The sequence below is a fragment of the Labrus mixtus genome, chromosome 13 (genome assembly GCF_963584025.1).
Source record: "Labrus mixtus chromosome 13, fLabMix1.1, whole genome shotgun sequence".
NCBI lineage: Eukaryota > Metazoa > Chordata > Actinopteri > Labriformes > Labridae > Labrus > Labrus mixtus.
In genome coordinates this window covers 27,419,210-27,446,051 of record NC_083624.1, presented here as the reverse complement: position 1 = coordinate 27,446,051, position 26,842 = coordinate 27,419,210, and the positions used below count along the sequence as shown (strand labels likewise).

General features: G+C 41.6%; 1 protein-coding gene across 2 annotated transcripts in view; it reads right to left on the bottom strand.

Moving 5' to 3' along the window:
* LOC132987467 (ATP-binding cassette sub-family C member 4-like) overlaps nt 1-26,842 on the bottom strand; it is a 63,760-nt gene that overhangs the window by 25,780 nt on the left and 11,138 nt on the right. For both annotated transcript variants that reach the window (XM_061054557.1, XM_061054556.1), the window contains exons 20-30: nt 21,314-21,393; nt 14,024-14,174; nt 13,153-13,272; nt 12,903-13,013; nt 12,707-12,807; nt 11,489-11,680; nt 6,941-7,096; nt 4,133-4,222; nt 3,501-3,673; nt 2,713-2,818; nt 1,304-1,438 (exon numbers count right to left, since the gene is read on the bottom strand). In XM_061054557.1, the coding sequence (XP_060910540.1) occupies nt 1,304-1,438; nt 2,713-2,818; nt 3,501-3,673; nt 4,133-4,222; nt 6,941-7,096; nt 11,489-11,680; nt 12,707-12,807; nt 12,903-13,013; nt 13,153-13,272; nt 14,024-14,174; nt 21,314-21,393 (1,415 nt within the window). The remainder of the gene's footprint in view (nt 1-1,303; nt 1,439-2,712; nt 2,819-3,500; nt 3,674-4,132; nt 4,223-6,940; nt 7,097-11,488; nt 11,681-12,706; nt 12,808-12,902; nt 13,014-13,152; nt 13,273-14,023; nt 14,175-21,313; nt 21,394-26,842) is intronic.

Genomic DNA, 26,842 nt, shown 5'->3' with positions numbered 1-26,842 from the left:
AGGGAGGCAGTGTCACAGAACACAAGCACACAGTCTGAGCTAATCTAAGCTAGGATCTGCTAAGGTGTGATTTATGACAGGTGCAGTCAGTGCTGGCGGATGGGGATTTGTCGCTCGCTGAAGCATGCAAAAGTGGCTTATTTAGCCTCAGAAACAACTGTGAAATTCAAGGGATGTTATCGGAGATAATCAGAAATATTATTGGTGTTATTTTAACAAATGTTTCTTTTTTTTTCAACACAAAGAGAGACTGACAGAAGCACGATTTCAATAAGAGAAAGTTGGTGAAAAACGGGTGAAAGCAGGTCGGCCCTCGACGTGAGATTCACTGTCCGCTCTGAGATTCTCTTACAACACGTACAAAGGTGCTAGCGGTTGATATCAGATTATTGAATGTATTTAAACCTTGACTGACAACTATAGAAACTTGACACACAACATGTGGACCATCTCAGTATTTAATAAGTGGTGCTAGACAGTTATGGATGCTGAAGTAATCTGATCTAAGGAGAGCACCCTACAATAAAGAAAGGGGGGGGGGGGAGGGGGGAACGTAAGGGCTTGAACAATGTCACTAGCAATCCTCCAGTGTGCAGGGTAAGACGATACCAAATAATACCACAGTGTGCTGAGTCTTTGAAATCAGTATTTTACTCATTTCACTCTTCTGGCTGAGGAGATACAGTCCTGCTGATAAATTTGTGCGAGGGACAGAGAGAAAATGAAATGATGCCTACTTTTTTCTTATTTCACAAAGACCTGTTTGAAGTTGCAATGTGGTATCTGTAGTCCCAGACAGATGCACATAAAATGGAATTGAACAATGAATAGCCAACTCTTATCTCCTCAGTGTCTGAAGGGGAAATACATCACAAATGAATTTCACAGGGAAAAAATATGGACATTCTCTATTACTGTAATCCCCATAGAAAGTTTATCCGAAATCGCGATGAAGTTAAACCCAATATTTCCAAATAGATACGGCGCAAAGAAAGCTGCTTTTCTAGAATCATCTCGAAAATGATCTGAAAATTACATTATGAGTAAAAACGATTATACAGAGAGTTTCTCTGATAAAATCAGAGGATGTTAATCTACAAAGGGACAATTTCTCTCTTTTGAAATCAATGCTATGGTGTTGCGACGCTCCGAGTAGGCACTGGAAATTAAAATGGTAATCAAGTGTCTTTGCATTGTCAGGGCTATGCACATCTTTTCTCTCTCCACTGTGTTATTTTGGAGGTGAGCAATGAAGTCTGGATTAGTTTAGGATCTATTTAGTGACAAAGGTGGGTGTGGTTACCTGTTTGGCTGTGTGCAGCAGCGAGGCAGCCTCAGCCCTGCCTGTCTGTTGGACCATCTGGTAAAAGAGCCCATCCTGGTTTTGCAGCAGTACATACGGCTGGTCATACTCTTGGATTCTTCCAGCTGCTAGAACCTGCAATCAGACACACAATGCAGGGTGTGTATGTATCTGTTTGTTTGTACCACCTGTACTTTTCTTTGGGGAAAAATGACATTTCAGCTGTTTCTCTGCTGAGTGATGCATGCAGACTGTGCAAGAAGAATGGGGGAAACAGTAGTTCTGTGCAAATAGGAACCATCCATTTCATGTGACTCATGCAACAGCAAACACAGGTGTCTGTTTTCTGCTCAACAGTTCCATGGACAATAAGCGCAGCCTGTTCGTAGTGTGAAAGTCAAGCCCGCTGACTCTGACAGACTGGAGATCAGTGAATGATCCGTGTATTTATCCTGGCATTTCAGTGGCTCAGGGGTGGTCCTCAGTCAAATCCAACAATCACACCTTTAAAACACTCGAGAAAATTACCATCATTTCTGTGCTATCACGTGCACTATAAACCACACAAAGAATAGTACCAATTTAAGCAGTTTGGAAGAGACTGCAATTATATCACATACAAATTTTAACAAGCTCCATCCCCTTACAGGCGTAATGAGTAGTTTGTCAATGCTTAAGCCCAGTTTCAGGGCGTGTTGAGTGTGAAAGGGAGACTACTGCAGCTGCTGTCATAATCTACAGTTAAGGAGCAAAATATGATGAGAAATACTGTGTCTAAACATTGCACATCTTATGATTTGAAAAGGCAATTCAGGTGGGCCCGGTTTAGTTCTCATGGAGTGCGTAACAATCTGGGGCCGTTTAACAAGAGTGCAGGTGTGAAACAGCCCCGCTGTGTGATTTTTGGCTTCTCCCTGCAGCCCCCTCAGTGACCGGGCAGCCACCAGGTCGTGCCCTGCCCTCCATAGACGCTTAACAAATGCTGCCACAAATGGCACTAATTGGCACCTCTGCAGGCAGTTGCAGGAAGGGGCCAAAGATCAAGTGGCACAAGCGCTCGCTCCATAACAGGGAACGCTGTGCAGGAAAAATCAGGCCAGCTGTTGCAAAATAGGGCAAGTGAATTAAAAGTCTGCTAAGATTGTTAAGGAGGCTCCTTGAAAAAAAGGGAGAGGTGTACTACAAATCTTACCGGGGTTCAACGTTCAAGGTAAGACTTAACTTTTTATAAAGTTTTTGAAGGTGTATCTGAAAATGTAAGGAATTGTTTAAAATGAAAACACCTTTTTTTTTTTCCCCTTTTCTGGCTCTTTTTTCATATTGCTTTCATGTTTCCTGAAGAATAAAGGTCTCATTTAATATACTGACTAAAATGTTGGCTGATGGAAATGTACTGTGTTCATACTTACCAGTATTCTGTCACAGTCAATGATAGTGTTGAGCCTGTGAGCGATGGTGAGGACGGTACAGTCTTGAAACTTGTCCCGGATCGTCTGCTGAATGAGGATGTCAGTTCTAAAGAAGCAGGGAACACAACACCTCAGCACAAAAAACTCTCTTCCTATAGACCCTTGGGCAGGGATTTTACTAAACACAGGACAATGGCTCATCAGCACAGAGGTATGTGCAGCAGCAGGAATAAAACACAGAAGAACCGTGGAGCATGTTTTCTTTGCCTTTTACTTCTGTTATCTAAAAGTTCATTATAGGGAAATGTGTGAGTTTTCTCTACTTTTGCAGTGTCACAGGAAAACAAAATTATAGTTCTTTCAGATTTGATTCCATACAATCGTTTTTATTTGAAAGTCATACTTTTAATGTAATTCCTTAACTGTAGTGAATACTTGGATGTTTTCTGCACTTATTCTCTGCACTTATTCTCTATTCTCAATTCATCACTCTGTTCAGAAGATTACTGACTGCAAGTGACATGCTCTTGTGATCGAGTCATCAATGATGTACGCATCCTTTAACATAAAATGTGTTATAGTGTTATAGTTGATAAATGGTGCTTCTTCATGGGGGGTTCAGATTATAGTTTTTATTGTACAACTCAGTAATGGTGCTAAAGTTTAAATAAATTAATATAAAATCCTGATCTGAGTTGCACTAATTTACAGTTAATAAGCTACATGTGGAGAGGACAGCACAAATATTCCTATTTAGTGTTCTACTTGAAGACTCAAGTGTCCCTGACCTCGGGTCCACATTGGCCGTGGCCTCATCAATGATGAGGATGCTGTTTTTCCGGAGGATGCTCCTGGCCAGACACACCAGTTGCCTCTGGCCCACGCTGAAGTTGGACCCCGACTCGGTCAGCACTGTCTCCAGCTTATTGGGCAGGTCCTCCACCACGGCCTTCATCTGCACCTGCAGAGAGAGAGAGCAGAGCCCCAACCCTTCATTACTCCTGCATAAAGGCTTCCTGTGGGGATGTCTTTAAAGAGCTATCCAAACACACCCATTAACCGCCTGGCACAATGCAGGGCCAGGTCCACTGATGACCTTGGCCAGTGCTCTCTTGTGGCCAGCCTCTAGCTTTAATCCAGGCCACCAAACCCATTCAGAGGCAGGACCAGGAGCTGAAGCCCTTCACTGTGGGGGGAGCCTTCATCCTGGTTGGCCTGACTGCCCAAACATATCTCCCCCAGCACTTTCAATGGTTCCCAGTTACAAGCCGCACATTGAGCTGGGCCCCATGGCCCTAATGGGATTTCCCCCCATGACTTGTGGCGAGCAGGGAGGCTGAATGGTAGCATTGTACAGGGGGACAGAGGGATCCCCCCCTGGGCCGGCGAGGGGGAATCATTCAGAGCCACGCTGGAGTACCTCTTGGAGTGCATTCCACAGGTCCTCATCTGTGTGCTGTCTGAAAGGGTCCAGATTCTTCCTCACAGAGCCCGTGAAGAGAACTGGGTCCTGTGGATAGATGGATATAGAAAGAGAAGGCCGTGGCCAGTTAAGATAATGACGAGGGGGAAGATGTATGAAAGGGTTAAGACAAGCTTTACAGAGTGCCGCTATGTAGAAGACGTTCACAAAAGGCTTTCTCCACTCAGGAGCTCTATTCAATGTTCAATAAGTTGATCATTTTACTTAGAAAACCCAAGCTTGTTGCTTGGTTGTCTGAGTTCATACTATGACACAATAAAAAGCGCAATGTAGTCACCGTTATCATAAAATAATTTCATACAAGAGCTGCAACTCTAACTGCTAATCTCTAGAGTCTGCCAAAAGTAACAGCTTTACTCTGAAAGTTGAACTATCACATCAGTTCACTGCCCTTTTGAATTGACAGTCTCAGGTCGCAGACAGCTCGGACATCCAAGATATGTATTTATGGTGAGCCACACTCCTGTGTCAAGGTTCAGCTGGAGATTAAATAAAGCTCTTTATTACAGTGCAGCAGAACAAGCCTGCAAGCCCACACTCCTCCAACATGCCACTCTGTCTGTGGTTCACCTGATAAACAGGAGGAAGGCGGCATTGTCTCTTGTCAGGTCAGATATTTACTCATAAATCCAGCTCTAATGTTGAAGTGATTCACCCAACACTTACTAAGACTCTCCCAGAACATTGTGCTTCTTGTGGCACACAGCTGCTGTAGATGAGGTTTTCATATTGCATCATTGTCTGCTTTGTTGTAATGGTCCAATAATACAGATGCGCTCTCATTTTGAATTATAACGGAGGATGACACCTTAATGTTTGAAGTAGCCTTTTGAAACCATCTTTAACAAGATGTGGTAAGCTATAGCAGCAAGTGTTCGTCTGTAACAAAAACGTATAGGCTTCCATTGAATCCATATCAGTCAAAGCAATGATATAGGTAATATACCTAATATAATATAGGTAACATTATATGATTGTCTTACAATAATACTTATTGCAGAATCACAGTGTCACAATATTCTCATTATCGTCGTATCACATCATATTGTGAGGTAACCTGTCATTCCCAACCCTACTCATGTGTGTTTTAGTGCATAGATTGTGACAGTGAGAGTATACAACCCTCACACACAGAAATCATGTCTGAACAAACCTTCTGCAGGTCAGAAGACTGAGAACCAACTGCTCAACTTTCATCCATGAAAATAAAGCTTCCAGGACTTCATCCCTGCTACGTCTACCTCGCAAAAATGTTCCACCTCTCTACTTCCAATGAACTTTTTTTTTCCATCCGTCACAAAAAAAATACAGTCTTGTCATTAAGCCAGCTGAAGTCCCAATTCAAACTAGTTTTGTGACACACTTTAATTGAGGATTCAATGTTAGGTCGCAAAAAACGCTTTCAAGCACAGCCTTTCCATACAGTGATTACGTGCTCCACCAATTCTAAGCCCTCTGTTTGCCACAGAATTCATTTCTTACTAAGTCATTCCTGAGAATTCAATAGAAACGGAAATGGATCCTTTTTTTAATGCCATATGCTAATAAAAAAAGCTTATCATAATCAAATCTGTGGGTTGCAAATAATGGAACTACTCACTGGCAATGTATATCACACTCTCAAATTCCACATGAAAATGTAAGGCAACAAGCAATGTATATCAAGTTTTGCTCTTTCCATGTGAAAGGCTGACTGAATATCACTTCATCTCTGATGTGTGGAAGGAGAATAAAAAGGCTTTCAGATGAATTTGTGTGAATCCAAGAGGCTTCTCACTATAAGCTTGTAAAACTAAGAGCTCCTTACAGAGAAACTCTTCCATCTGAACATGGTAAGACTTCATATCATGAAAATGCCATCCAGTGTAGGATACAGATGGGCGTGCATTTGAGGTTCCGACTCTAAACCTGCCACTTTGTGCAAGTCTCTCCCTTAAGGAGAGTCAGACTGAGTAAACAAAATCACATCAAACACACATCACATCCATCTCAAACTAGTTTGGACTCCTAAGTAAAACTTTATCTTAAGTTGTTGTCATGCCAGAAACCTATCAAATCCATGGAGAAGCATTAATGAAACTGTTTTTGGGCATCTTGGCTGCACCCCTAAAAATGTTTGAGACTTGGGCGAAGTGACGGTGTGTGAGGGGACTCTGACTGTAAGGATGGGGGAGACTTCTTCTAAGCAGCTTTCCCATGTTTGGGGGGTAGAGGGCTAATCCTCTGTCAGGGATGGGGAACTGCTCTCTTCACAGTACAGGCCGTGGGAGTCTTCTCCCCTCCCTCCACTCCGCTGACACTCACCCGCAGGCTGGCATTTTCTTAATGCCGTATCAGTTTCAACAAGCGGAAATAAAGTTAAACTGTCTCAAGGCATCCGTTTGTCTCACTTTCAGAAATCCCCGGAGAGACGACTGTAATTCTCCTCACTTGTTTTGGCTTTTTAAAAGCCAGGCATATTAAAAACAAGGGCCAAAGCATGAAGGTGTCTGTTAGCAATGTTCATCTGACATTTCTGCCATTTCTCAAATCATTAGGATCAACGTGTCTCACAGAAAGTGTCAAAACATGTCCAGCAGTTTTAGAAAATACCAAGAGAGCAACATTTAACAAATAAGTTGAATTCATCTAGTTACATTCTCATTAACGGTAGCTAAATTGAAGAATTTGGTACTTTTTTCTTTCAAATGTATCCGATGGTTCAAGACACAAAAGCTTAGATTGTGAGACATTTCAAAAGGGCACCTGTGGGATGATGGACATTTTTTGGCGCAGGGTGTGCAGACCGATCTCAGAAGTCAGGAAGCCATCGATCATTATTCTTCCTTCAGGTTCTGCCAGCCGGAACAACGCAGAGATCAGGGAGCTTTTACCGGCACCAGTGCGTCCGACGATGCCAACCTGGAGTGGAGAGAAGAGATGGTTAGATATTAATATGGTCGTTAAGGCCATCCATCATACAAGTGCTTATTGTGTCCCTGAGGGAACAATCATATGGCTAACTATAAAGGAGACACTTGTATGGTGTAGAGTTTTAAAAAGGATTGATTGGAAAATCTGACAAATAATATTACTGTATGTGTGGTATGTAACTAACTGTAGAAGTAGTCTGGGATCAAGCTTTTCAAGGGAGTTAAAATCTAGTATAATTGTATTGATATTATTGCATTAAGTAGCAGGTAATGCATTTGTCATACCTGGAGTGTTAGCTCGTTTAGTGTTATATTGGGATTTTTTTTTGTCAGTCAGTGCAAAGAGTCTAGAATTTTGACTTTTTCATTGAGAAATCACTGCAGAGGGTACTGACAAGAAGACTGGTTATTATACAGTACAAAGCAGACACTCAGGCAAGCACGCACTCCACTTGAGAATTCCTCAAGTTTTCTAACTTCTTTAATCTGATAAATAATCTGCTGTGGTCAAAAACCATATAAACCTCACTCTGTTGTAAACTAGCTAATAAGATAGCTAATGAGTTAGCCATGAATGTTAGCTTCTTAAGGTGATAACTTGGCCTTCACCAAACCCTCGCTACGCTCCAAAAAAACACTTGAGGCTTTATTAACATAGTCGGGAAACCAATGTGTGACATCGCGGTGGACCTGTTCATTGTTTATTCATTCTATGGTTAAACAGAATTATTACAAAATGTTAGCATGCTAACATTTTTAAACTAAAAGTACATTTGAGGCTGATGGGATTGTCATTGGTTTCACAAGTCTTGGGCCATGAATGGAGTGTTCAATTCCACGCACTGCTATGTGTACAACACATCTTAATCACATAGAAATAAAGAGCACCCACACAGAAAATAACTTGTCTCGGTTAAACTGATCACAGAATTTTTTTTACATTTGATCAAAGCAGAGTATTTTCCACGATCAAGATCCGAATTCAACCTTGGATATGATGACAACGATGGCACCACAAGGCAATTTTTTTTCTTGTCCCAATGAACTGGGCTGCTGATGCCACACGCTGCTGCCTGCCAACACATAGGCTTGTAAATTAATATGGCATTACATAGCCAAGTGGCAACCTTTTGTTTAGTCTTGGATTTACCAACAATACTGCTGCCATAACAAAGAAGGGCTGTGTGTGCCTCACAACATGCCAACACACAGAGAGGTTGTAATACTGCCATTATTCCCCCTCTTTGCCTATTTAGGTGGAGGGTTGAAAGGATCAAGCTCAATGATCCAGGAACTAAATTAACTCTAAATATAATTAAATGCAAAGGGTGGGGTATTTCTGAATATGAATATAGAGCTCTCCGTTTATGCACATCACCTTGTTGTACTGAAATTTAAGCCAAAGTATAGGCAAACAGTTATCTTAATTGACACAAACTGAGAAAGAGTTGTCGAGTGTCCTGACACATTCCACACAAATGCGCCCCAGAATACACAAGATTAGCACATGACAAACACGTCAACACAAACTGATGCCTTCACCTGGCCCTTGAAGGAAACATTTCCGAAAAAGCTAACAATTTCCCCCAAAACTCCCTGTGACCTGAAGCCATGGGATGCCACTGACCCTTTTATTGTGACAGTAGAATATGACAGACCCCTCTTCCAATGAGTGTCCACATATGATTGAACTGATAATAGAACCAGCAACCTCCCTGTTAAACAGAAATGAGGTAGTTTGGATTGATAGATAGAGGGGGCTACAGTTCAGAACCAAAAAGTCCTAGCTATGCAGACCTGGGCTCCTCAGGATAATAAGCATTCTACCCAGGTGGTAGCAGGGGTTACCGACCTTAGATGTTTATTATGAAGATTTTTTTCATTGAGGAATTTCAAAACATTATTCCAACCCTTGACTCAGTTAAACAGAAGCCACACAACATTTAAAGGGAGAATTCACTCCACTCCTTTCTAGTCCACCGCTGGTTTTATTATCCTTTGTATTACTTGTATTTTATTTCCATGTCTTTTTTTGGCCAAAATGCTCTATAAAGCTTTATCTTTTTTAAAGTCTGATAAAAAATATAAATATATTCTTTGCTGTGAGTGCCCACTTTTCTAACAATAATTGAATGCCGTGTGTTTGAGGAGGAAAGGAACTCGCATCATACCAGGAATATCTTCTAGACGTCCTTCTGTTTCTCTCTTGCACAGGTACAGAACACAGAAAGAGACACCTGCCGCAGCCTAGACAAAACGCCAGCTTGTGCCACTCAAGTCAAATGAAGGAGTGATCATGAGACCATTTGTTAGTCAGAGAAACAGTGTTCCTATCCTTGGGGCTAATGTGGGACCAAGGGAGGGTGAGGGTTAGTGGTGATGTTATCAGTTACTCAAAGAGTTGAAGGAAGACAAAGGTAACTTCCAACAGCCATGCAGAATCAGAAAGAAAGCTTGTACAGCTAAATGGAAGTCAGCCATCATTAATTCCACCTATCCCTGCTTTGACATGTTAAAACATTAGCTAATTAAAGGAACTATTTTGAGGGCTCAAATTCCCTCTATTGGTTTATAGCGCAAGTATATGTACAGAAAATTCATGAGACTGTTGAAAATGTTTTCCTCTAAACAAATAAGAAAGTCCTTGGTTGACCTTTCAAAACCATCGATGAGGGTATGTTACAAAGAGCTACGTTTTCTTGATCTGCCATCCAACAGCTATGTCAAATAAAGCTACAGTAACAGCCACTGTATGGTAGGGAGTTAGGAACAGATGGTTTGATGTTTAAGAGAAAACAAATAATTCAAACGTGTTTCAAGTAGACAATCCCAAAATCCATAGACTTCCTTCTTGTGATGATTAACCTTTGAAGGTAATGGCATATATTTAGGAATTTGGTACCAAGACTTTTCTGTTTACTGATTGTTGTAAAGTCAGACAAGAAGAGTTGAAACATGAAAAAAAGGACCAGATAGTCAACTAGATGGCAACTATAAGTGGATATCTTTTTTTTAAATAATAAAATGTTGAATACTTTAGATATAATAGCGAACAGGTCCAAGAATTGCTTTTTGACCAATGTGTCGAGCCTCTTTTTCCTTCCACAGTCTGTATTCCTGTATGCAACAAAGCATGCTTAAAACGTCATCGGTCTATACTCCAACAACGACGGACAACAAATAGAAACCAGAACGCTTGCCCAAAATGGTGTCCCTCGCCTACAGATTCTGCATTCATATGCAGATATCTGTTTATAGACTGGCTAAAAGGAGACAAAATGTGAACCCAAAGGCTTTGTGTACCTGTCCATCCATCTCAAGCTGCCCTCAAAGAACACCACACTTCTTTCAGATTAGCAAAGAAGGTAAACAAACGTCATTTGGAGCTTTTTGAAGAATTTGATGGTTGCAGGGGTTTTTTTTCCCTAAGAGAAACAGTTTCGTAATGCATTTCAAAACAGTGTTTGGCATGGATCAGTCTCAATTTGTCTGGCTGTCATCAATCAAAATATATGAAAAACCGTAGCATCACACATATCATGCTACCGTTGCTATTTCAAACAACACTTCAAAAGTCGAAGTTCATGTACAAAGCCATATTGCGCAATTTAAAGTTTATTTATATTAACATTTATTTATATCAAAATTAATCTTAAAGGCATAGACTGTGTATAACTGGTCTTTGAGTCCTATGCCCTCATCAGATATCTCCCATGACAATGAAGGGTCAACTGCTGTGTTGTTAGTTGTTATATGTGTGTGTACAGTATATGAGTGTAGCGAGAGCGAGAGGGAATGGATGTTATATTGTAGTTGGTAGGGTACCTTGTGGAGGGGTGTCAGGGGTACTGTCTGGATACACAAAGCCTTTCACCCTCATGGCATGTGGCAGAGATCCCTCCCATGAGCCAGGGCCTCAACACTTATCAACCCATCCATTGTGAAATCAGCCGCCCTGGCCAACCATAGCCATGCAAAATACACCCCCTGCATTAAACACAATTTCAATCATCCTCAACCATCTCCCTCTGCTTCACCTTCTCTCTCTCTCTCTCCTCCCTCGCCCCTCTCCCTCAGCCTCTCCTCTCTCTCTTACAGTGAATAAACAGTTGTCACCGTCAGGTAGCTCAAAATGCAAATAGGGAACAAATGGATCCACTTGAACAGTCTTAATTACATGATATGTATTCCATGAATCACAAATGGTATAGTAGTGAAGATTCAGCAGCACAATATGCTGTCCCTTTAATAATTGATTTGAAAATAAAGCCACAGAAGAAAAAAAAGAATCACACCACACCTTCTACACTAGCTGCATATCGACCTACGTCACAGGCGGTGCACACCAGTGAGCATGCACAGGGGGGAATAAGACAAGAACCTTTTCTCGTGGTGTGAAGACAACAGTCAGGTTCTTCAAGACCAAAGGCTCACTGGCACTGTAAGAGAAGTTGACTCTGTCGAAGGTGATGGAGCCTGTCTTTGGCCAGTCAGACGGAGGCTGTTTGTCCGTCTCCCAGGGTGCTTCACTCTCAAGCTCTGCATACTCAACTATTCTTTCCACTGATGTCATCTAGAGAAAAAAAGAACAGTCATTTACATATTTGTATGCATTCATACGTTCTAAATAAATAATTCTAATATATGCTCCAACACTTCGTAACTCCCTTGTCCCTGCTATTAGATCGGCTGATTCTGTTCACTGTTTTAATTTTTATTTTTTTTATTGGCTTTTAGATGATCTTATTCTGTTGCTCACTGTGCATTTTTAGGTGATTTTTAATGTGTTCCTAGAAATTCTGTAAATTTTATGATATTTTGCTGTTTTTTATTTCACTTATTTCTTATCTATCTGTTTTGTTTTGAACTTGATGTAAAGCACTTTGTAACCTTGGTTTTGATATAATATTATTATATTATAAAAAATGGCTCTTTTGATCTCTGGACATACAACTAAAAAAAGCCAATACTTCATGTTCAATAAACTTCAGAATATCAATCAAGAACAATAACAATATAACGACTTCTACAAATTTTTTCTTATTTTACAATATCAAGGTGGTTGAAATGTAATCACAGGATTCATATTTAAATGAAAACACTAGCAGTTTACAAACACTTCTATAGGGTTAGGGGACCAAATATTAAAGCAGCAGAGTCTTAAAAAAGAATCCAAACACTCTGGTTTCTTTACTCCCAATGATGCAGCTTATAGTATATAATAGAAGGCCCTCATAAGACCCTCCAAGCCTCATACAGTAGATGCCTACTTCTATTACACACTGCCTTCTTGATTTTAACCCTGGCATTATGATCAAATTCTCAAACTAACCTGACATCCTGATTTTAAAAAAAATAAGATGATTTAATACATCTTTGTTCAGAGGTTTGGTAGTATTTCATATGGCAGGTAAATGGATCTTCTAAAGTCTAAAATCTTTGGTAAGCCCCTTTAATCAGCCACATTAACCCTGTTTAAAGCAAACAATGGAGTTGCCTTACATTGTCAAATGATTTTCCCTATTTCCCTGATTTCAAGAGAAAAATCATGAATTAAGTAATTTCCAAAGAAACCATGACGTGCTGGAAGTGTTCTCACCATGTTCTCTATTTCTGCACTCTGTCTGACGCCCCACTGGAACATGCCTGTAAGTGTCACAGCATAAGACAGAGCCAAACCTACTGCACCTGGATCCAGTCCTGTAACATCACAACAGCAAATCCCTTCATGAGTTTGTAATCATGACTTCACAAATGACATCTCACATGTCTATAATGTGAAAGGCATACAGTACCATCTCTGAGGTAAAGACAACCAAAAGCAGTGATAGTGACAAAAACTGAGCAAATTCCATCAAGGCGCACGGCAAACCAGCGAGAAGTGGTCAGGAACAAGAACCAGGCCTCTGTGAACAAACACATGTTAGATGAGAGGTGTAACCTAACCTCTAACACTTAAAGGTTGCCTTCATTCTAAAATCTCCAACATGAGTCTGAGAATGTTAATGATGAAAGTCAATATCCTGTAGATTTTCTTTTCCTTACCCGAGTGCAGATCTTGATAGTCATCAAACATTTGCTGAAACCTCTGCTGAACTTTAAAGGCACGGATGGTGCTCAGGCCTTGCAGGGAGGAGGAAAGGTGGGAGAACACAGGACTCCGAGCTGGATGAGAAAGTGAGAAAAACATACACGCCAAATGAGCAACAAACATGCATCTGTAAATTCAGCTTTTTTGTGCATTCAAAACTCCAATCATTATCTTAACCCAAATGCATCCCAACATCTGCTACATAAGAGGTATAAATATAATTACTAACATGGTTTAAAAACAAAGCAGTCATACACCATATTTCAATACATGACTGCTTTCTTTTTCCATAAATCACATTGAGGTTTCTACTTCATGTATTGACTATCAGGAGTAGGCAAAAACAAATGTTATATGAACTTCTTCATTCAAAATGGTTTATTTCCTGAATATAAATCAGTTTGGCTTTTGAAGGTTGCCATTGAGTGCTCTTTTGTTTCAGTCTTTGTTAGGCCTACAAAACCAAAGACAAAACCTAAATGTTTCCTCTGAGCTTTTTAATAGAACTTTTGTTCTTTAAGATGATGGAACCTGTTGGCCAATGTGCATTTGGTCTCTCAGTCCAGAATAAAATCAATGAACTAAAGCCTGCGATGGCCTAGTCATGCCCACTTGGCATTTTTCCCATTGTATGTGATGTCATGAACTCCCGTCTCTTGAGGAAACTGCGTGTGGCCGAGCCATAGGCCACCGCCACCTTTAGCCTTTATGCTAATGACCATGGCTTTTCTCAATGGTCTATTAGCATTCCTGTGGTCTGCTTTTGTCTCTTTCCACGAATGGACATGCCCACCCCACAATCCCCCAAAAAAAAAAAAAAATTACTGGTAGACTCTAGGCGCTTGATGTCCCTGGATGTCTTCAGGAAGTAGCACCGCAGGATTAGGAAGACAGCGAGGAGAGGAACGACGGGAATAAGGATCCAGGGAATGATGACGGCCGCTACTGCGATCACTCCGATGACTTGGAGAAACACCTAAAGAGAAGTGGAAAAGTGAGCACAATATTTATCTAAACAGCCACAGGGTAAAAAGCCCCACTGCTGCTGTTAGGGCTACCACAGGAGCAGAGAGGCCTATTTCTTCAGGCTGAACAAGAGGAAGTCTTTTAGTTGTATTTCTGTGTGACCATCATGGACACACAGCAAGGTAACAGCAGGTTGTGGGACTGAGGTTATGTGACTCACAGTGTGAAAGGAAAACGATCACAGTGCTAATTCTCACTTAGTAGCAGGTGAGAATTTACCACTTGGCCAATGTGGCTCATATCCCCAGCTCTCCTGGGCTTTCCCTTCAACACTTCTGGCCTGTAAGCCTCCCTGGCACAGCAGCCAGCCAACAGGCAGGGCCACAGTGACTGGCAGAGGGCTCTGGGAACCACACTGTGGGTGTCTGATACATCACACTGAAGCCGCAAAGCTCTCAACAACACAGTGACTCATCACCCGTGTTAATGGCTCTGTGACACATCGAGACCAGGATATCAGAGCTGCCTAAACAGGATTGGAGGAGATGAGTCCAATGACAACAGAGTACACACACCTCCACTTTGTTTAGAAACTGAAGAGAGAATCTAATTAATTAAAATGATTATTCATATTAAGTTAAAAAAAAGTGTTTTTAACTGAAAGTACTGTGGAGGACACTTCTTCTGTACATGTTTTATTGTTGATTGTACCAAACATGTTTCCATTTCATGCAACATGTTCCTCTACTTCAATTTATATCAGAGGCTAATTTTGCACATTTTAGAAAACTAAGTTTATTTGACAGCTTAAAGATAAGACACTTGTTACTTTCCAGAATCCCATTTTGACTTACAACATTTAGAATGAGCCAATAGAACATTGATGTAAGCTCACAGTTTAAAGCTCCTCAGGAACTTTGGGATTGTGTCAGTTTTGGTCCCCCTGTGGACAAAGCAGTACATCCTCTTTTCTGATCCTATGCTCCTTTCTCATTTGAGAAAGCATCTTATCCCTGCTTTCTCAAATGTATCACTCATTTTGAAATTTTGCTGTGGAAAATCATTCATTCATCCCTATCCAATATTCATCACTAATCCAATATTATAATGCATAATGTTGAATTACTTTTACTTTGGTTCAAGACTATAGGATATTTACCTAGAACAGACTAAAATTACACTTCAACTTCGTTCGATAAATCTGAGGACTTCTATTATGACAAGTATTTACATCCACTGAGGAATAGAAAGGGACAGCAGTATCTGACAATACTTCATCCTCTGGCCTATTGATGACATTTCTGCAATTTGTGGTTTTGTGTCGAGAGTAACTTAGTACAATACATTAAAGACTTTAAGACTTTGGGGTGCCAAACAGCCTCGCGGTTATGTTGTGTGCCCCATGTTCAGAGGCTAAAGTGCTTGTGCCACTTGCTCTGGGCCCTTTGCTGCATGACATCTCCCCACCTCTCTCCTCCCAACAATCCTGTCCCTCCAACTGTCCTGTCCAATAAAAGCAATCATGCCCCCCCCCCCCCAAACAATAACCTTTGACGTTTAGAAATTGTACACATGTTTAATTTTGAGGAATAATTTAGAAGGTTTTCCCATTTTTTTCCCCACTTTGTTCTTGTACTTCACAATGAATCAATCACCAAACTTTATTTGTAAAGCGCCAATTCATAACAAATGTTCTCAAGACAGTTTATAAAAAGCAGGTAGAAGACTTTAGACCTCAAGGGGAAACATTGTTTTTTTTTTTTAAATACACAATTTATTTTAAACAGCTCTAATAGCTACTGAACAATATTTTCAATAAAAATATGGAAATAAGGCATTCATTTAAAATTAAATTTGACCTCAAACACAGGCTGCATGAGTTACTAGTTTCATGTTCAGTGTCTGTTTACAACAAATCAAAACATTTCTCTTTGAAACTCCTGTTGAAAGCACAAATCTGTAATATAAAATCTGCATGCTGTAATAATAAATCAGTCATTGAGGCTGTCGTTGTGCATTACTATTAATTTTGATATTCTCAGTAGATTGTTCTCATTCTACTTTCAGACTTTGACCTGATGACATTTTAAATGCAGGACTTTTACTTGTGATATTTGTTCTTTTACTGTTTGATGTAGATACTTTCACTTAAGTTCATAATGAAAAATCATCATCCAACACCGAGATTGTGAGAAACTATTTCATCCTCACTAAAAGGTTTACTGTTACATATTTTATATTTGATTAAAAGGTGATAAAACTGAAACCTCACACCCTGAAATTGGACCCGTCTTAAGAGATGAATCCTCCGACGAGGAGATTAGGATCATACGGTTACCTTCAGTGGTCTCAGACTGGCCCAGAGAGATGAACATTTAATTTAGCACCTTAATTACGGATGTTATCTGCCACTTAGGCACAAGTTTAAGCATGATCAGTTTCAGTGTAGTTTTGAGGATGAAAAGCTACTTGATTCCATTTGCACTTCTGATAAGAGGGTATTACCAGTCTCCCCATTGCTGTAGTGATGCCCACACAATCAAACAGTGATTGGAAGCTACTGAGCACAACTGATCCCGAGAATTTCACAGTACATAAGTTTTAATCTTAGCCTTGATGGAAGGCTAACCAGCATGTGAGATGGTGGTACATGAGCCATCACTGCGTATTATCCAGCCTTCCCCTCGTGGAGATCAAATATTAACTGAACAAACGTCTTATCCTATATTCTGTTTGTCTACATGATAAAGTGACGCTGCTGGCTCATGTTTGCCAATTGGCTCCTTTAAATTCTAATTTTGGGCCCATTTTGGTCTTTTGGTTCTCCCAGGCAGGTTTATCTGACAGTGGGGTCATCTGAGGGGACGGAGGAGGAAAAGGAAGCATTAGATGGGAGTCTTTCCTCCTCATGCGCCCCAGGGTCTGCCGTCACCAAGGCCATGTTTGATGTGATCCATTTGCGTTGTCTGCCACTTATCGTGTCAGCATCAGGAACACCGTGGCCCCCCACCCACACTGCACACATGATGCCTCAGATAAGTAAAGCAAGAACACACCTCACCCCCCCTCAGACCACTTCCATATCTCCTATGAAACCACACAGGAACAGAAAACTCCCAAAGCCACATCCCGCTGCACATAAAAGTGGATAATAGGATGAAAGGTTTTGTATACAAACAGTTTAAATAAAGAATTACCACTAATTGCTCTTTAGCAAGAAAAGAAAGCTACCGCACGCATGTGATTTAGTCATTCAAGCAAACTGGGCACACTGCTGCGCCCAAAGACCATTCAGATCTCTGCTGACCCTAATTGCTTTATTTTCTCAATGATCCCATCAGCTCTTTGATGTCCAAATAAATGTAGAAAATTGAAGTTAATTACTATATTTGTGTTTGGCGATGATAGCGACTGTTGTTCCGCAGCAGAAAATAAACACTGTTCTTTAATCAAACATCCCTGCGGACACAAGGAATCAGTACGCTTTTTACAACCCCCTTTTCATCCTCCCTTTATTTACTGACAGTGTGCAATATTTGCCACTGGAAAAAAAAAAAGTGCAAACAAAACAGGAAATAAGGGGAACGCATGGTCACAAAGAAAATTCCTCCAAAAAAAAGTCCTCTGTCATCACTGGAATTTTTCTCTTTTTTTTTTTGTACCCCACACTTTTTCCTGACAGAGCGGCACAATAAGTTGTAAGGGTCAGTGGCACTGAAACAAAACAGGGCTGTTCCACTCTGGCTCTGGAACAATGGAAGTGACCCAATCCATTGGACTCTGTCTCTGGGCTTTATTTTAGAATTAAATACCAGATGCTGTGGCCTTTTCTTTGAGAGAAATGACTGTGGACACCTCCTTCACATTTTCTCTTTCTGGGCCATTTTCACTTCATAAAGCTGCAGTCAATGTGTTTTTGTGTGTGGTGAGGAGGGTCTGACACATACTGTGGTGGTCTCAGTCGCTGTCTACATTGGTGGCTCAAGTAGTCCTAGGATTAGGCCTTTGTGTGCTGTGAAAAGGTAAAAGAAGTCACTTATTTGGGCTCAGTCAAGCTGCTGATTTCCAACCCCATTTTGGAAATAAGAGAAAGGCTTTGAAATGCTCTCTCACTCTCTCTCTCCCTCTCTCTCTCTCTCTCGCTCTACTATAAATCACTTGTGTCCAGAAAATTCATTCACCCAGCCACTGCTCTTTTTCTTCTTCTTCTTCAAAACAACACAAAAACTGTTTCACATGTGTAAGAAAACAGCAATTCACAAAGTCAAAAGTCACTTTCAGAAAGCACAGAATTCATTCTCTTTATCATATTGACACGAGGGGAGATTCTAGATTAGATTAGGACTTTGTTATGCAAGTTCCCAGGCCTGTTTGACTGAGTCAGAGCGGCTGAGGTGCTGGACCGCAGCATCATGGGAGACCACACATACACAAACACACACTGGACGCTATGGCTGGCCGATGCTCGCCATCAAATGACCATGTGTGGTATTGCTGAGTGGCCAGTTGAGCACAACCACAAGCACACAAACACAAAGTACTGCCTTGTTGTGTTTTGGTTTATTTATTAGATGTTATCTCATTAAAAGAGTCAAAAAAAAAAGTTGTGTAGTTAATCTTTAGGCTTCTCACCTTTCAGTGTCACTGCACCTTGTGCAGGAAGACAATAGCACTGTCATAAAACAATGCTGGAAGGGGATTTATGGCACAGCCTATATAGTTGCACACAGGCCCATCTCCTGTGTTTCTCAGGATAACCTGTGTAACGCCTCGAGCCAGTGCATTCTTCACTCCTTCCGTCACCAGTGTGGTAGAGAAGCCGAGAAAGCTGCTGAAATCCCATCCTACAGCACTCACGGTTACGTCAGCAGTTCACATATCCCACAAAGCCACTGAAAGGGCCTGACACACAATGTGCCACAATGTACAGACTCACACACCACTGTTTTTAGACAAAAGCCATTTTGCTGCTTGTTTGTGCGCATCTTGGGTGCTTCTGTTCTGTGTTTGTGTCTGTGTAAATGCTCTCATTTTCTCTGTGTACAGTTTATTTTCTCTCTCTTCAGGTGACTTTTGTGTTAACTGCGGTGAAAAAGGATTTGCGAGCCAATGTTTATATGCCATTATTGTCATGGGTAAGACCAGGACAAGTGCAATAAAAGTAAAATCAGCTGATCTCTTAACATACACATGCTGACATAAAGCATTTTAGAAGACCTATGAATGCAGATACAGACCCCACAGTTAGTGGTGTGACTTGGTCAAGAGCCTTCACACAAAATCCTCCACTGAAAGACCCCTGAACTCACCCCTCATTGTCTTGGTCTCCTCCTCTGCCCCCTTTGTGAAAATAGAGGCAACCCAGGATTTAAAGGTCAAGGCTACACAAAAGCCGACAGACCCAAAAGCCTGAGGTGTTTTTAATTGACATTTCTGTCATTGTCCCCTGACCATAAAGAGAGAAGAGAAAGAGCCCATTTTACAATACACTAAATTACTACTAAATGAGACCTGTGAAAAAAATAGGGCTGTGGAGTGTAACCAGGTTCCCCCAGCTGGAGGGAATCCCCTTGTTAGGCGGGTTTGAGGGGCAGTGCTGAGGGGCTGTGAAGTGCTTACTTCACCACAAAGGGGGGAGGCTCTGGTGCAAATCCTCGCACAGAAGCGGCCTCTCCCCATAGAGAGAGATAAACCAGTTAGGCCATTGTTTATGGAGTTTTACTTTATTCCCCCCTGACAACCATTTAAACAATGACTATGGGGGAAACGTCCCTCCACGAAAGAGCAACAATAGTCGGGATCAGCAGCTTTTCTGCACGGCTAATACTTCGATAAAAAGAGTGAAAATCGTCCTTCCTGAAAGCGTTAAAAAAGTGCTCCATGAAAGACACCTGCATAAAAGAGCAGAAAGCAGCACAAACAAAAGTGTTTTGTTCAAAGGATGCCACCTTTTGTCCACTATCACCATCACTTCCCACTTTGCGCTACAGCAAGAACCAGCAGAAATAAAGTGCTCGATATATCCAGCTTTGACAGGATACTCTTCAGATTCTCCATCGATCACAAAAGCAAAGTGGAAATGGTTTTGTTTCCATCACTTAAGTGTAATGCAGGTAATAGCTCATCTAATGAAATGCATAAGTCATAAATGAAATACAGTATGTGCAAAACAAGTCATGACCTGGTCTACTTTCACTGTTTTTTAGTTGCACCTATGGGCCTACTACAAAGTTATTATTTTACTCCGGCCATTCTTCACCTTATTATCAAAATGAGGGAAACTATAGCAGACAAAAAGCTTTTGTGCATATGATCTTTTGTGCTTTCAGCGTTTAAGATGGCTTTTGTCTCTTGTGAGATGGGTATCTGCCACAAACATCACTCAGGCATTGTGGAGGGGGGATTCATTTTCAGCACGCCTTTGTTCTATTCTCTGGCCCAAACCAAAGAGCCACGCCTGCTCCTCTACCTCGAATTGTGCAGCGAACATTCCCTCCTTTGTGGCGCTAGGTGCATGAGCTGGCTCATCTCCGCGGGTTTTCGTGGGAGATGGCTGTCACGGTGGCAGGGTGGCATTCGGTAACCCAACCTGGCCATGCACCAGGGTGGCCCTTGGCTACCTTGGCTAAGACTGTAGAGCATTAGGTGAATTGCGCTGAGAGGGGCAGGTCCCGCTCTGGATGTGTTCCAACTGACCTGTCACCCTTCCCCCTCCACCGAGCTCCCGTGTCTCTCCTGCACACACATCATACGCCTGCTGCTCACACTTCTTCTCTTTGCCACTCAACACATCACCCTCGCCCCCCCCCCCACTCCCTCCACACTGTTCCCCCTCCCCATCGCGCCCATCATCCACTCGCCTTTTATTTCCTCTTTGGTACCTTTTTTACTCTCCCAATAACTCGCTTAGTCTCCCTACACATTCTCTGAAGATGCTGCTTCTGTTGTGTCACAGTGAGGGAGCCACGCCCTCAGCCTATGTGCACACTTTTATTAAATCTGTGCAGGCGCTGGGCTGCGCTGGCGGGTAATCCTACAGTAATTGTTTCCAGATTAGGGGACCTGGACCACAAAGCAGGTTTAGCCAGGCATGAAATGGCCTTCCCATGCTGCAGCGCCAGCGACCAAACCTGCCGAGGTGAGACTCACCTGGGTGAAGTCCACAAACGTCCACGGGAGCAGAGAGTCCAGGTAACCGATGTCCTTGGAGAACCTGTTGAGGATTCTTCCTGGGAAACAACGACATGAAAAAAGATGAGATAACATCAGAGTAGATATATGCCTGAAAGAATAACTTGACCAACAGCTAAATATTGTTAATGTTATTAAGATTTCACGTTTGATTTGTGCAATAAATACAGTAAAATTATGAAAAAGGTGATGTGTGTATTCATATCGAGACGCTCGAGAAGACAGAGAGAAAACAATTATCCCTTTGAATATTAGCTTCTCTGCACTTTGAAAAGCAATATTTGATGAGTTTTTTTTCTTTATTCTCACGAGACTATAAAGAAACTATTACCAAAGTCACCCTCCAATTGAATTGAGAAGAAGAGCTTATTTATTGAGTGTGATATCAGAGGAACAACACAGGCCTATCCAGAGTAAACAATGAGTCATTATTGGTCTTGGGTTTCATAAAGACTACCCTACTCTTGGCTGAATACGTGAGGGAACCCTTTGTTCAGAGACAAAAGAAGCAACAGAAGCTGCGTACCTGCCTTTATGTTCTGACTGGCAGTGTCGCTGACGTTAATTGAGTTGCATCCAATCTGCTCAGGTGTTCATTATTTTGGCTGGTGCTCCGCAGGTGCTGTGGCAGCCCCCCTTTTATTGAGACTCTTTTAGTATCTTTGCCTCCCCCCCACCACCACCTACCCATACTGATCCTACAGCACCTAAGATTACACCCCAGCTGCTTTCACACACTGTTTACTGCAGGGTCAGTGATAGCAAATCCCCACTCTACACTAGCTAAAGGCAGGCAAGAGAGAAAGGCTTTCTCTATCTCTGTCCCTGAAGGAAGCCCTCAGACTCTCAGAGGCAGACAAAAAGTACCAGAGTGGTGCCAGAACTGCTGCAACAAGAGCTGGGCTCAAGTTAAAAGCCACCAAAAAACAGTTGTGTGTAGTATTTTCCCACTCAAGTGCTTTAAAGATTGTGTTATAATGCCCTATTCTGTACTGTGGCATGTCCTCAAGGTGAACCATTACTTTACAAACAGACACTGTACATCTGTTTTAAAGGTATGTCAATGAAGAAGAACACACATCTTAAAGGTTTAAGTGAAACAAACAACTGAAGCATGTAGATTAGTTTAGGCCTGGAGAGGACCCACGCCTTATCAGGGTGTGACTTGGTACTGGACCAAAAGAGAGGACGGCTGAGGTGCACACATTGGCTCTCTGTGATGGTATGGTGCTCTGGAGGCGTGGCAGAGCTATGGCACCACTGACCTAAAAGTTGCCTCCCAGCTCCCCAGTCAGTCCTATACGGAGGAGGGCCCTGTAATCACCTCTCTCCACGGCCGTAAGCAGCTTACAGCTTTATCCAAAATGCCGCTCCTGCCTAAAAAACATGCATGCAGACGAGGCCGGGCTCCCTATAACAGCCATTGCATAAAAACCCAGCCAGGGCATTATTCCCCGCAACAACCCAGCAATGCTCTAAATCAGCAACTGATTCAAAGTCAAGTGGCGTAAGCATGTTGTACACTTGGAGGCAGACTAATCTTATTCACAGTGTGAGTGCCCCTTTAGCATACAGACATCCCGAGGGGAGGGTTCATGCAAGGGGGTAGAGCTGCTACTATACTAGTGGAGAATATAGCAGCTCTAGTCTGGCAACGGGGGGGGAGTACTTGTCAAAGTGTGTTTGCTGAAGATCCAATAATATTTTTATGTAATTTTACTGTCTAAGCCACAGATGACCCAAATTCATGCATATCTGACAAACAATGGCAATGAGAAAAGGCTAGGTTTCTCTGGGTTACATCATACCATGGTTAGAGGGTGTTAGAGCACAGAACATCAGTCAGCTATCAGCTGTTTGACAAGCCGCTCAGTTAACACAGAGTTTCAGAGGGGGTGAAGTAAAAGACCCTTCTCCATCCCGCGCACACTATAGAGGGGATACATTACAGTGATGCAGTTACACAAAGACAGCCACTGCATGGAAATGCCTATGAGGTAAGATCGGCATGGGACAATGGCTTCAATCACTACGGGTGGTTGTCAACAATATCACCTATTGTGTCCAGATGTTTCAGAATACCAGCAGTATTAGTATCAAATCATTTCTCATGGTTAAAGACTCCAGGGGTGATTTGCACCACTTTTTCAAGCTCAGGAAATGTCAAGTCCTCCCCAACTAAGGTGACCCCTTAAGGAGGAGATATTAGGTGAGCAGGGCCCCCAATCACACTTAAAGAAACAGAACAGTGGGGTCCGGCTGGAGCAGGGCATGTGGCAAATCGCTGTTCCCTGTAAACATCAAGATAAGGAGACGACTCAGAGCTGCTCCATGTGTGGGCCCCAGTGCAGACGGAAGGGGCCTTTCAGTGAGGCAAGTGTGATAATGAAGGAATACTGGGGAGGGGGCTGCCAAGGCTGGAGGTGGCACAGCTCACCTGCACTTCCATGAAGGGGGGCCCACGGGCCTGGGGCAGCCTCCCACCGCTGGCGCCTTGCTGCCAATACTAATACATTCTAAATCCATTCTCTTCGCTCACACCGCCAGGCTCCTGCAATCTCCTCTGCTTCCCTTTCATGCAATTAAATAGTGGAAGTGCCGAGCGAGGGGGAGCCCTATCAGCTGCTCTGCACACACACACGGCTCCATCTCCACATTCAATTTACACACCTCGATATCATCACCCTCTCTGCAGTACTTCCTCCACTTCGCTCTTAACACTCTTGCATCCCACACCTGAAATACAGACATAAAAACATTGCTTCTGTAGACACAATTAGAATCTCACATCACTGACTACAAACGATCTAATGTTCACTGCATCAACAGCACACTGAGTGACACCCAGCACAGAGATGGCCCACTAGAAGTGAATGTGTGTGTGTGTGTGTGTGTGTGTGTGTGTGTGTTGACTGAAACTCCACTCCTTGACTGTGCTGATGAGCTGAAGCCCTGGCCTGCAGTCTCTGAGGGGATTAGCCCACTCAATGACACTAAATTACAGGGATCAACATCAGCTCAATACATCCACCGCTGTCTGTTCTAACTGGATCATATTTGGGTGAACAGCTCTAATGAAAACTGTATATATTGCAAAAATGTAGCAACATGAATATATTAAGCTATATAAATTACTAAAAAAAAAAGAGGAGTCTGCGTTTTATCATCGTCATCTAGATATCTTGAACGCATCAAATAGTATTGTTACAAAATATAAAAGTTTTAATCAGCAAAAGCCGCAAACTGTTTCTACACAGTGCAGAAGAGAATAATACAGGATTGTGATTGAAATACCACAGAGGCATTCAATAGCTGATACAGAAGAGCTACAAAGCCTCTCCATCAATCATAATTCACCCCTGCCTTGCTCTATTGTTACAAACCACATTCACAGAATAACAAATAAGACCTTTGTGCAACGACGCTTGAAATAGTAACCTTTAACTCCGTCGACAGCTTCCAGACAGCGGGCCTGTTCAGCAGCAAGCGCACCTATCACTTACACTTGTAAACTGCTGTCAAATCCTTTCCTACACATAGACATACAGTCGCTTATAATCACTGCAAGACGGAAGAGACGCAGAGAGAAGCAGCTTCGGTGGTGTTGGCGGTTAAACATAAAAAGGTAAAAAAAAATCTTTGGAGATGAGCAAAAAAAAAAAATGAATAAAGAAATAAAGAAAGTGTGAAGAGACAATACACAGAGTTGATGCAGTCTGCCTTTGTCCTGATCTTTCTGCTAGGTTACACTCCAAGTGAATCAATCAGATGAAAAAATACAGAGCAGAAGAAGAAAAAAGAAAATAAGTCTTGTAACTCTTTATAACTCTTTTATATTTTAAAGATAAAAAAAAGGTCATGGTAATGCTTATTCTACTGGTGCCTGGATGAGGATGAAACAAATACATTATATTTTCATATTTTTCTATAAATCTAGTGAGACACACTGTTGTTTGTTCACCTCGGGGCCACGCTCTAATGACTGGACTGGTCATACAATGGTTACTGATAGCAGTACAACAGCAATCAGATAGCAGTGTATGTTAAGCCTCTCCTTTGCTGCACTATTAAACAGATTATTACATTATTCAAAGTGTTTGTCCTCTTCTCGTGCGATTACCAGGTAAGGCACACCCAGATAAGCTGTCAGCTAGTCCAGTACATGACACAGCGGCAGCAGGAAAAACAAAAAGCCAAAGATTATAAGACCTGTGGTGTTTGCTTCAAACACAGCTTTGCAAAGGAAAGCTTTGTCGCTACACCCACTTCTAATGCCAGGAGAAACCGCGAGCTCCTGAACACCCTCAAATCATATTTAGACTTGTGTTAACAGCTTATTATGACTCATTATACAGATACAAGTTCCCCTTCTTGTTGAGAATTCCCAGCCGAGCTGATTGTGTTGTACATGCATGTCACTTTGAAGAGATTAGGCTGAGTAATTATCTGCTGACAGGTGAACAATGCCCTAGAAAAATTAAAGTTATCAAAGTGGGCCACTTGACAGTTGACTTTAGATGTGAATGACAGATAGTAATGATATTACTAATTAAAAGAGGTCTTTAATTAAAACCACAAAACCACAGGGACATTACAAAAAATCTAAAAGAGAATAACAATTTGCAAAGGATTTGAACAAAGCACTCCACGATTGGATTCTAGTAGAAAAAGTGGCGCAAAACACAACTGAAGAAAAAAAACCTGTCCTGTACAGTATGCTGTATGTGGAGTCAAAAATGTTTGAAGTGTTTGCTCACTTTTAAAATCATGTCTGCACGCTCTATTGACCCATCAGCTAAAGCCTACAAAGACAACAAAATGAGCCAAGATTTCTGAGGCAGCACAACTATAGTAGCTAAGGTCTATATTTACACAGCTCTAAACTCCAAATAAAACACTGTCCAAGATGTAGTGCAAACAGTATTCATTCAGTGAGACCGAAAAGAAAAATAGCACTCTCTTTACTCATTTGTTCATACATAAGGGTTATATATTAAGTTATAACACAAGGGTTTTTTAGATGGTATTGGCCTCTCGGTCAGACATGCTTTCCTTTGGAACAGCAACTTTGATTACGCCAGTTAATTTACCATTACATTTTAAATCCCACAAACAGAAAACAATATTTTACGTTGTTTAACTCAGTGTTTGATGTATAGTTTATATTGTGCCAATTCCATTTTTTCAAATGACATTTGAAAAAAAATGTCCATGACAATTTTTTAAAATATGTAAATAATGTAAAATCTCGTATTTCTAACCACATTTTGGATTATTTTCTTTATATTGAAAAACACTAGATATTCCATAGAACATGACAGTAATGACAGACTGGGAAGCACACATACTGTAGGGGTGTTTTTGAAGTGGATGGAAACATGATCAAGTCAGCAACAGTCTGCTCTCTAGTGGTCAAGTGAAAAATCACTTTCACGGCAGATCCTTCTTTGTGTTAACTTCTTAAAACCTTTGCGTAAATCTTTCTGT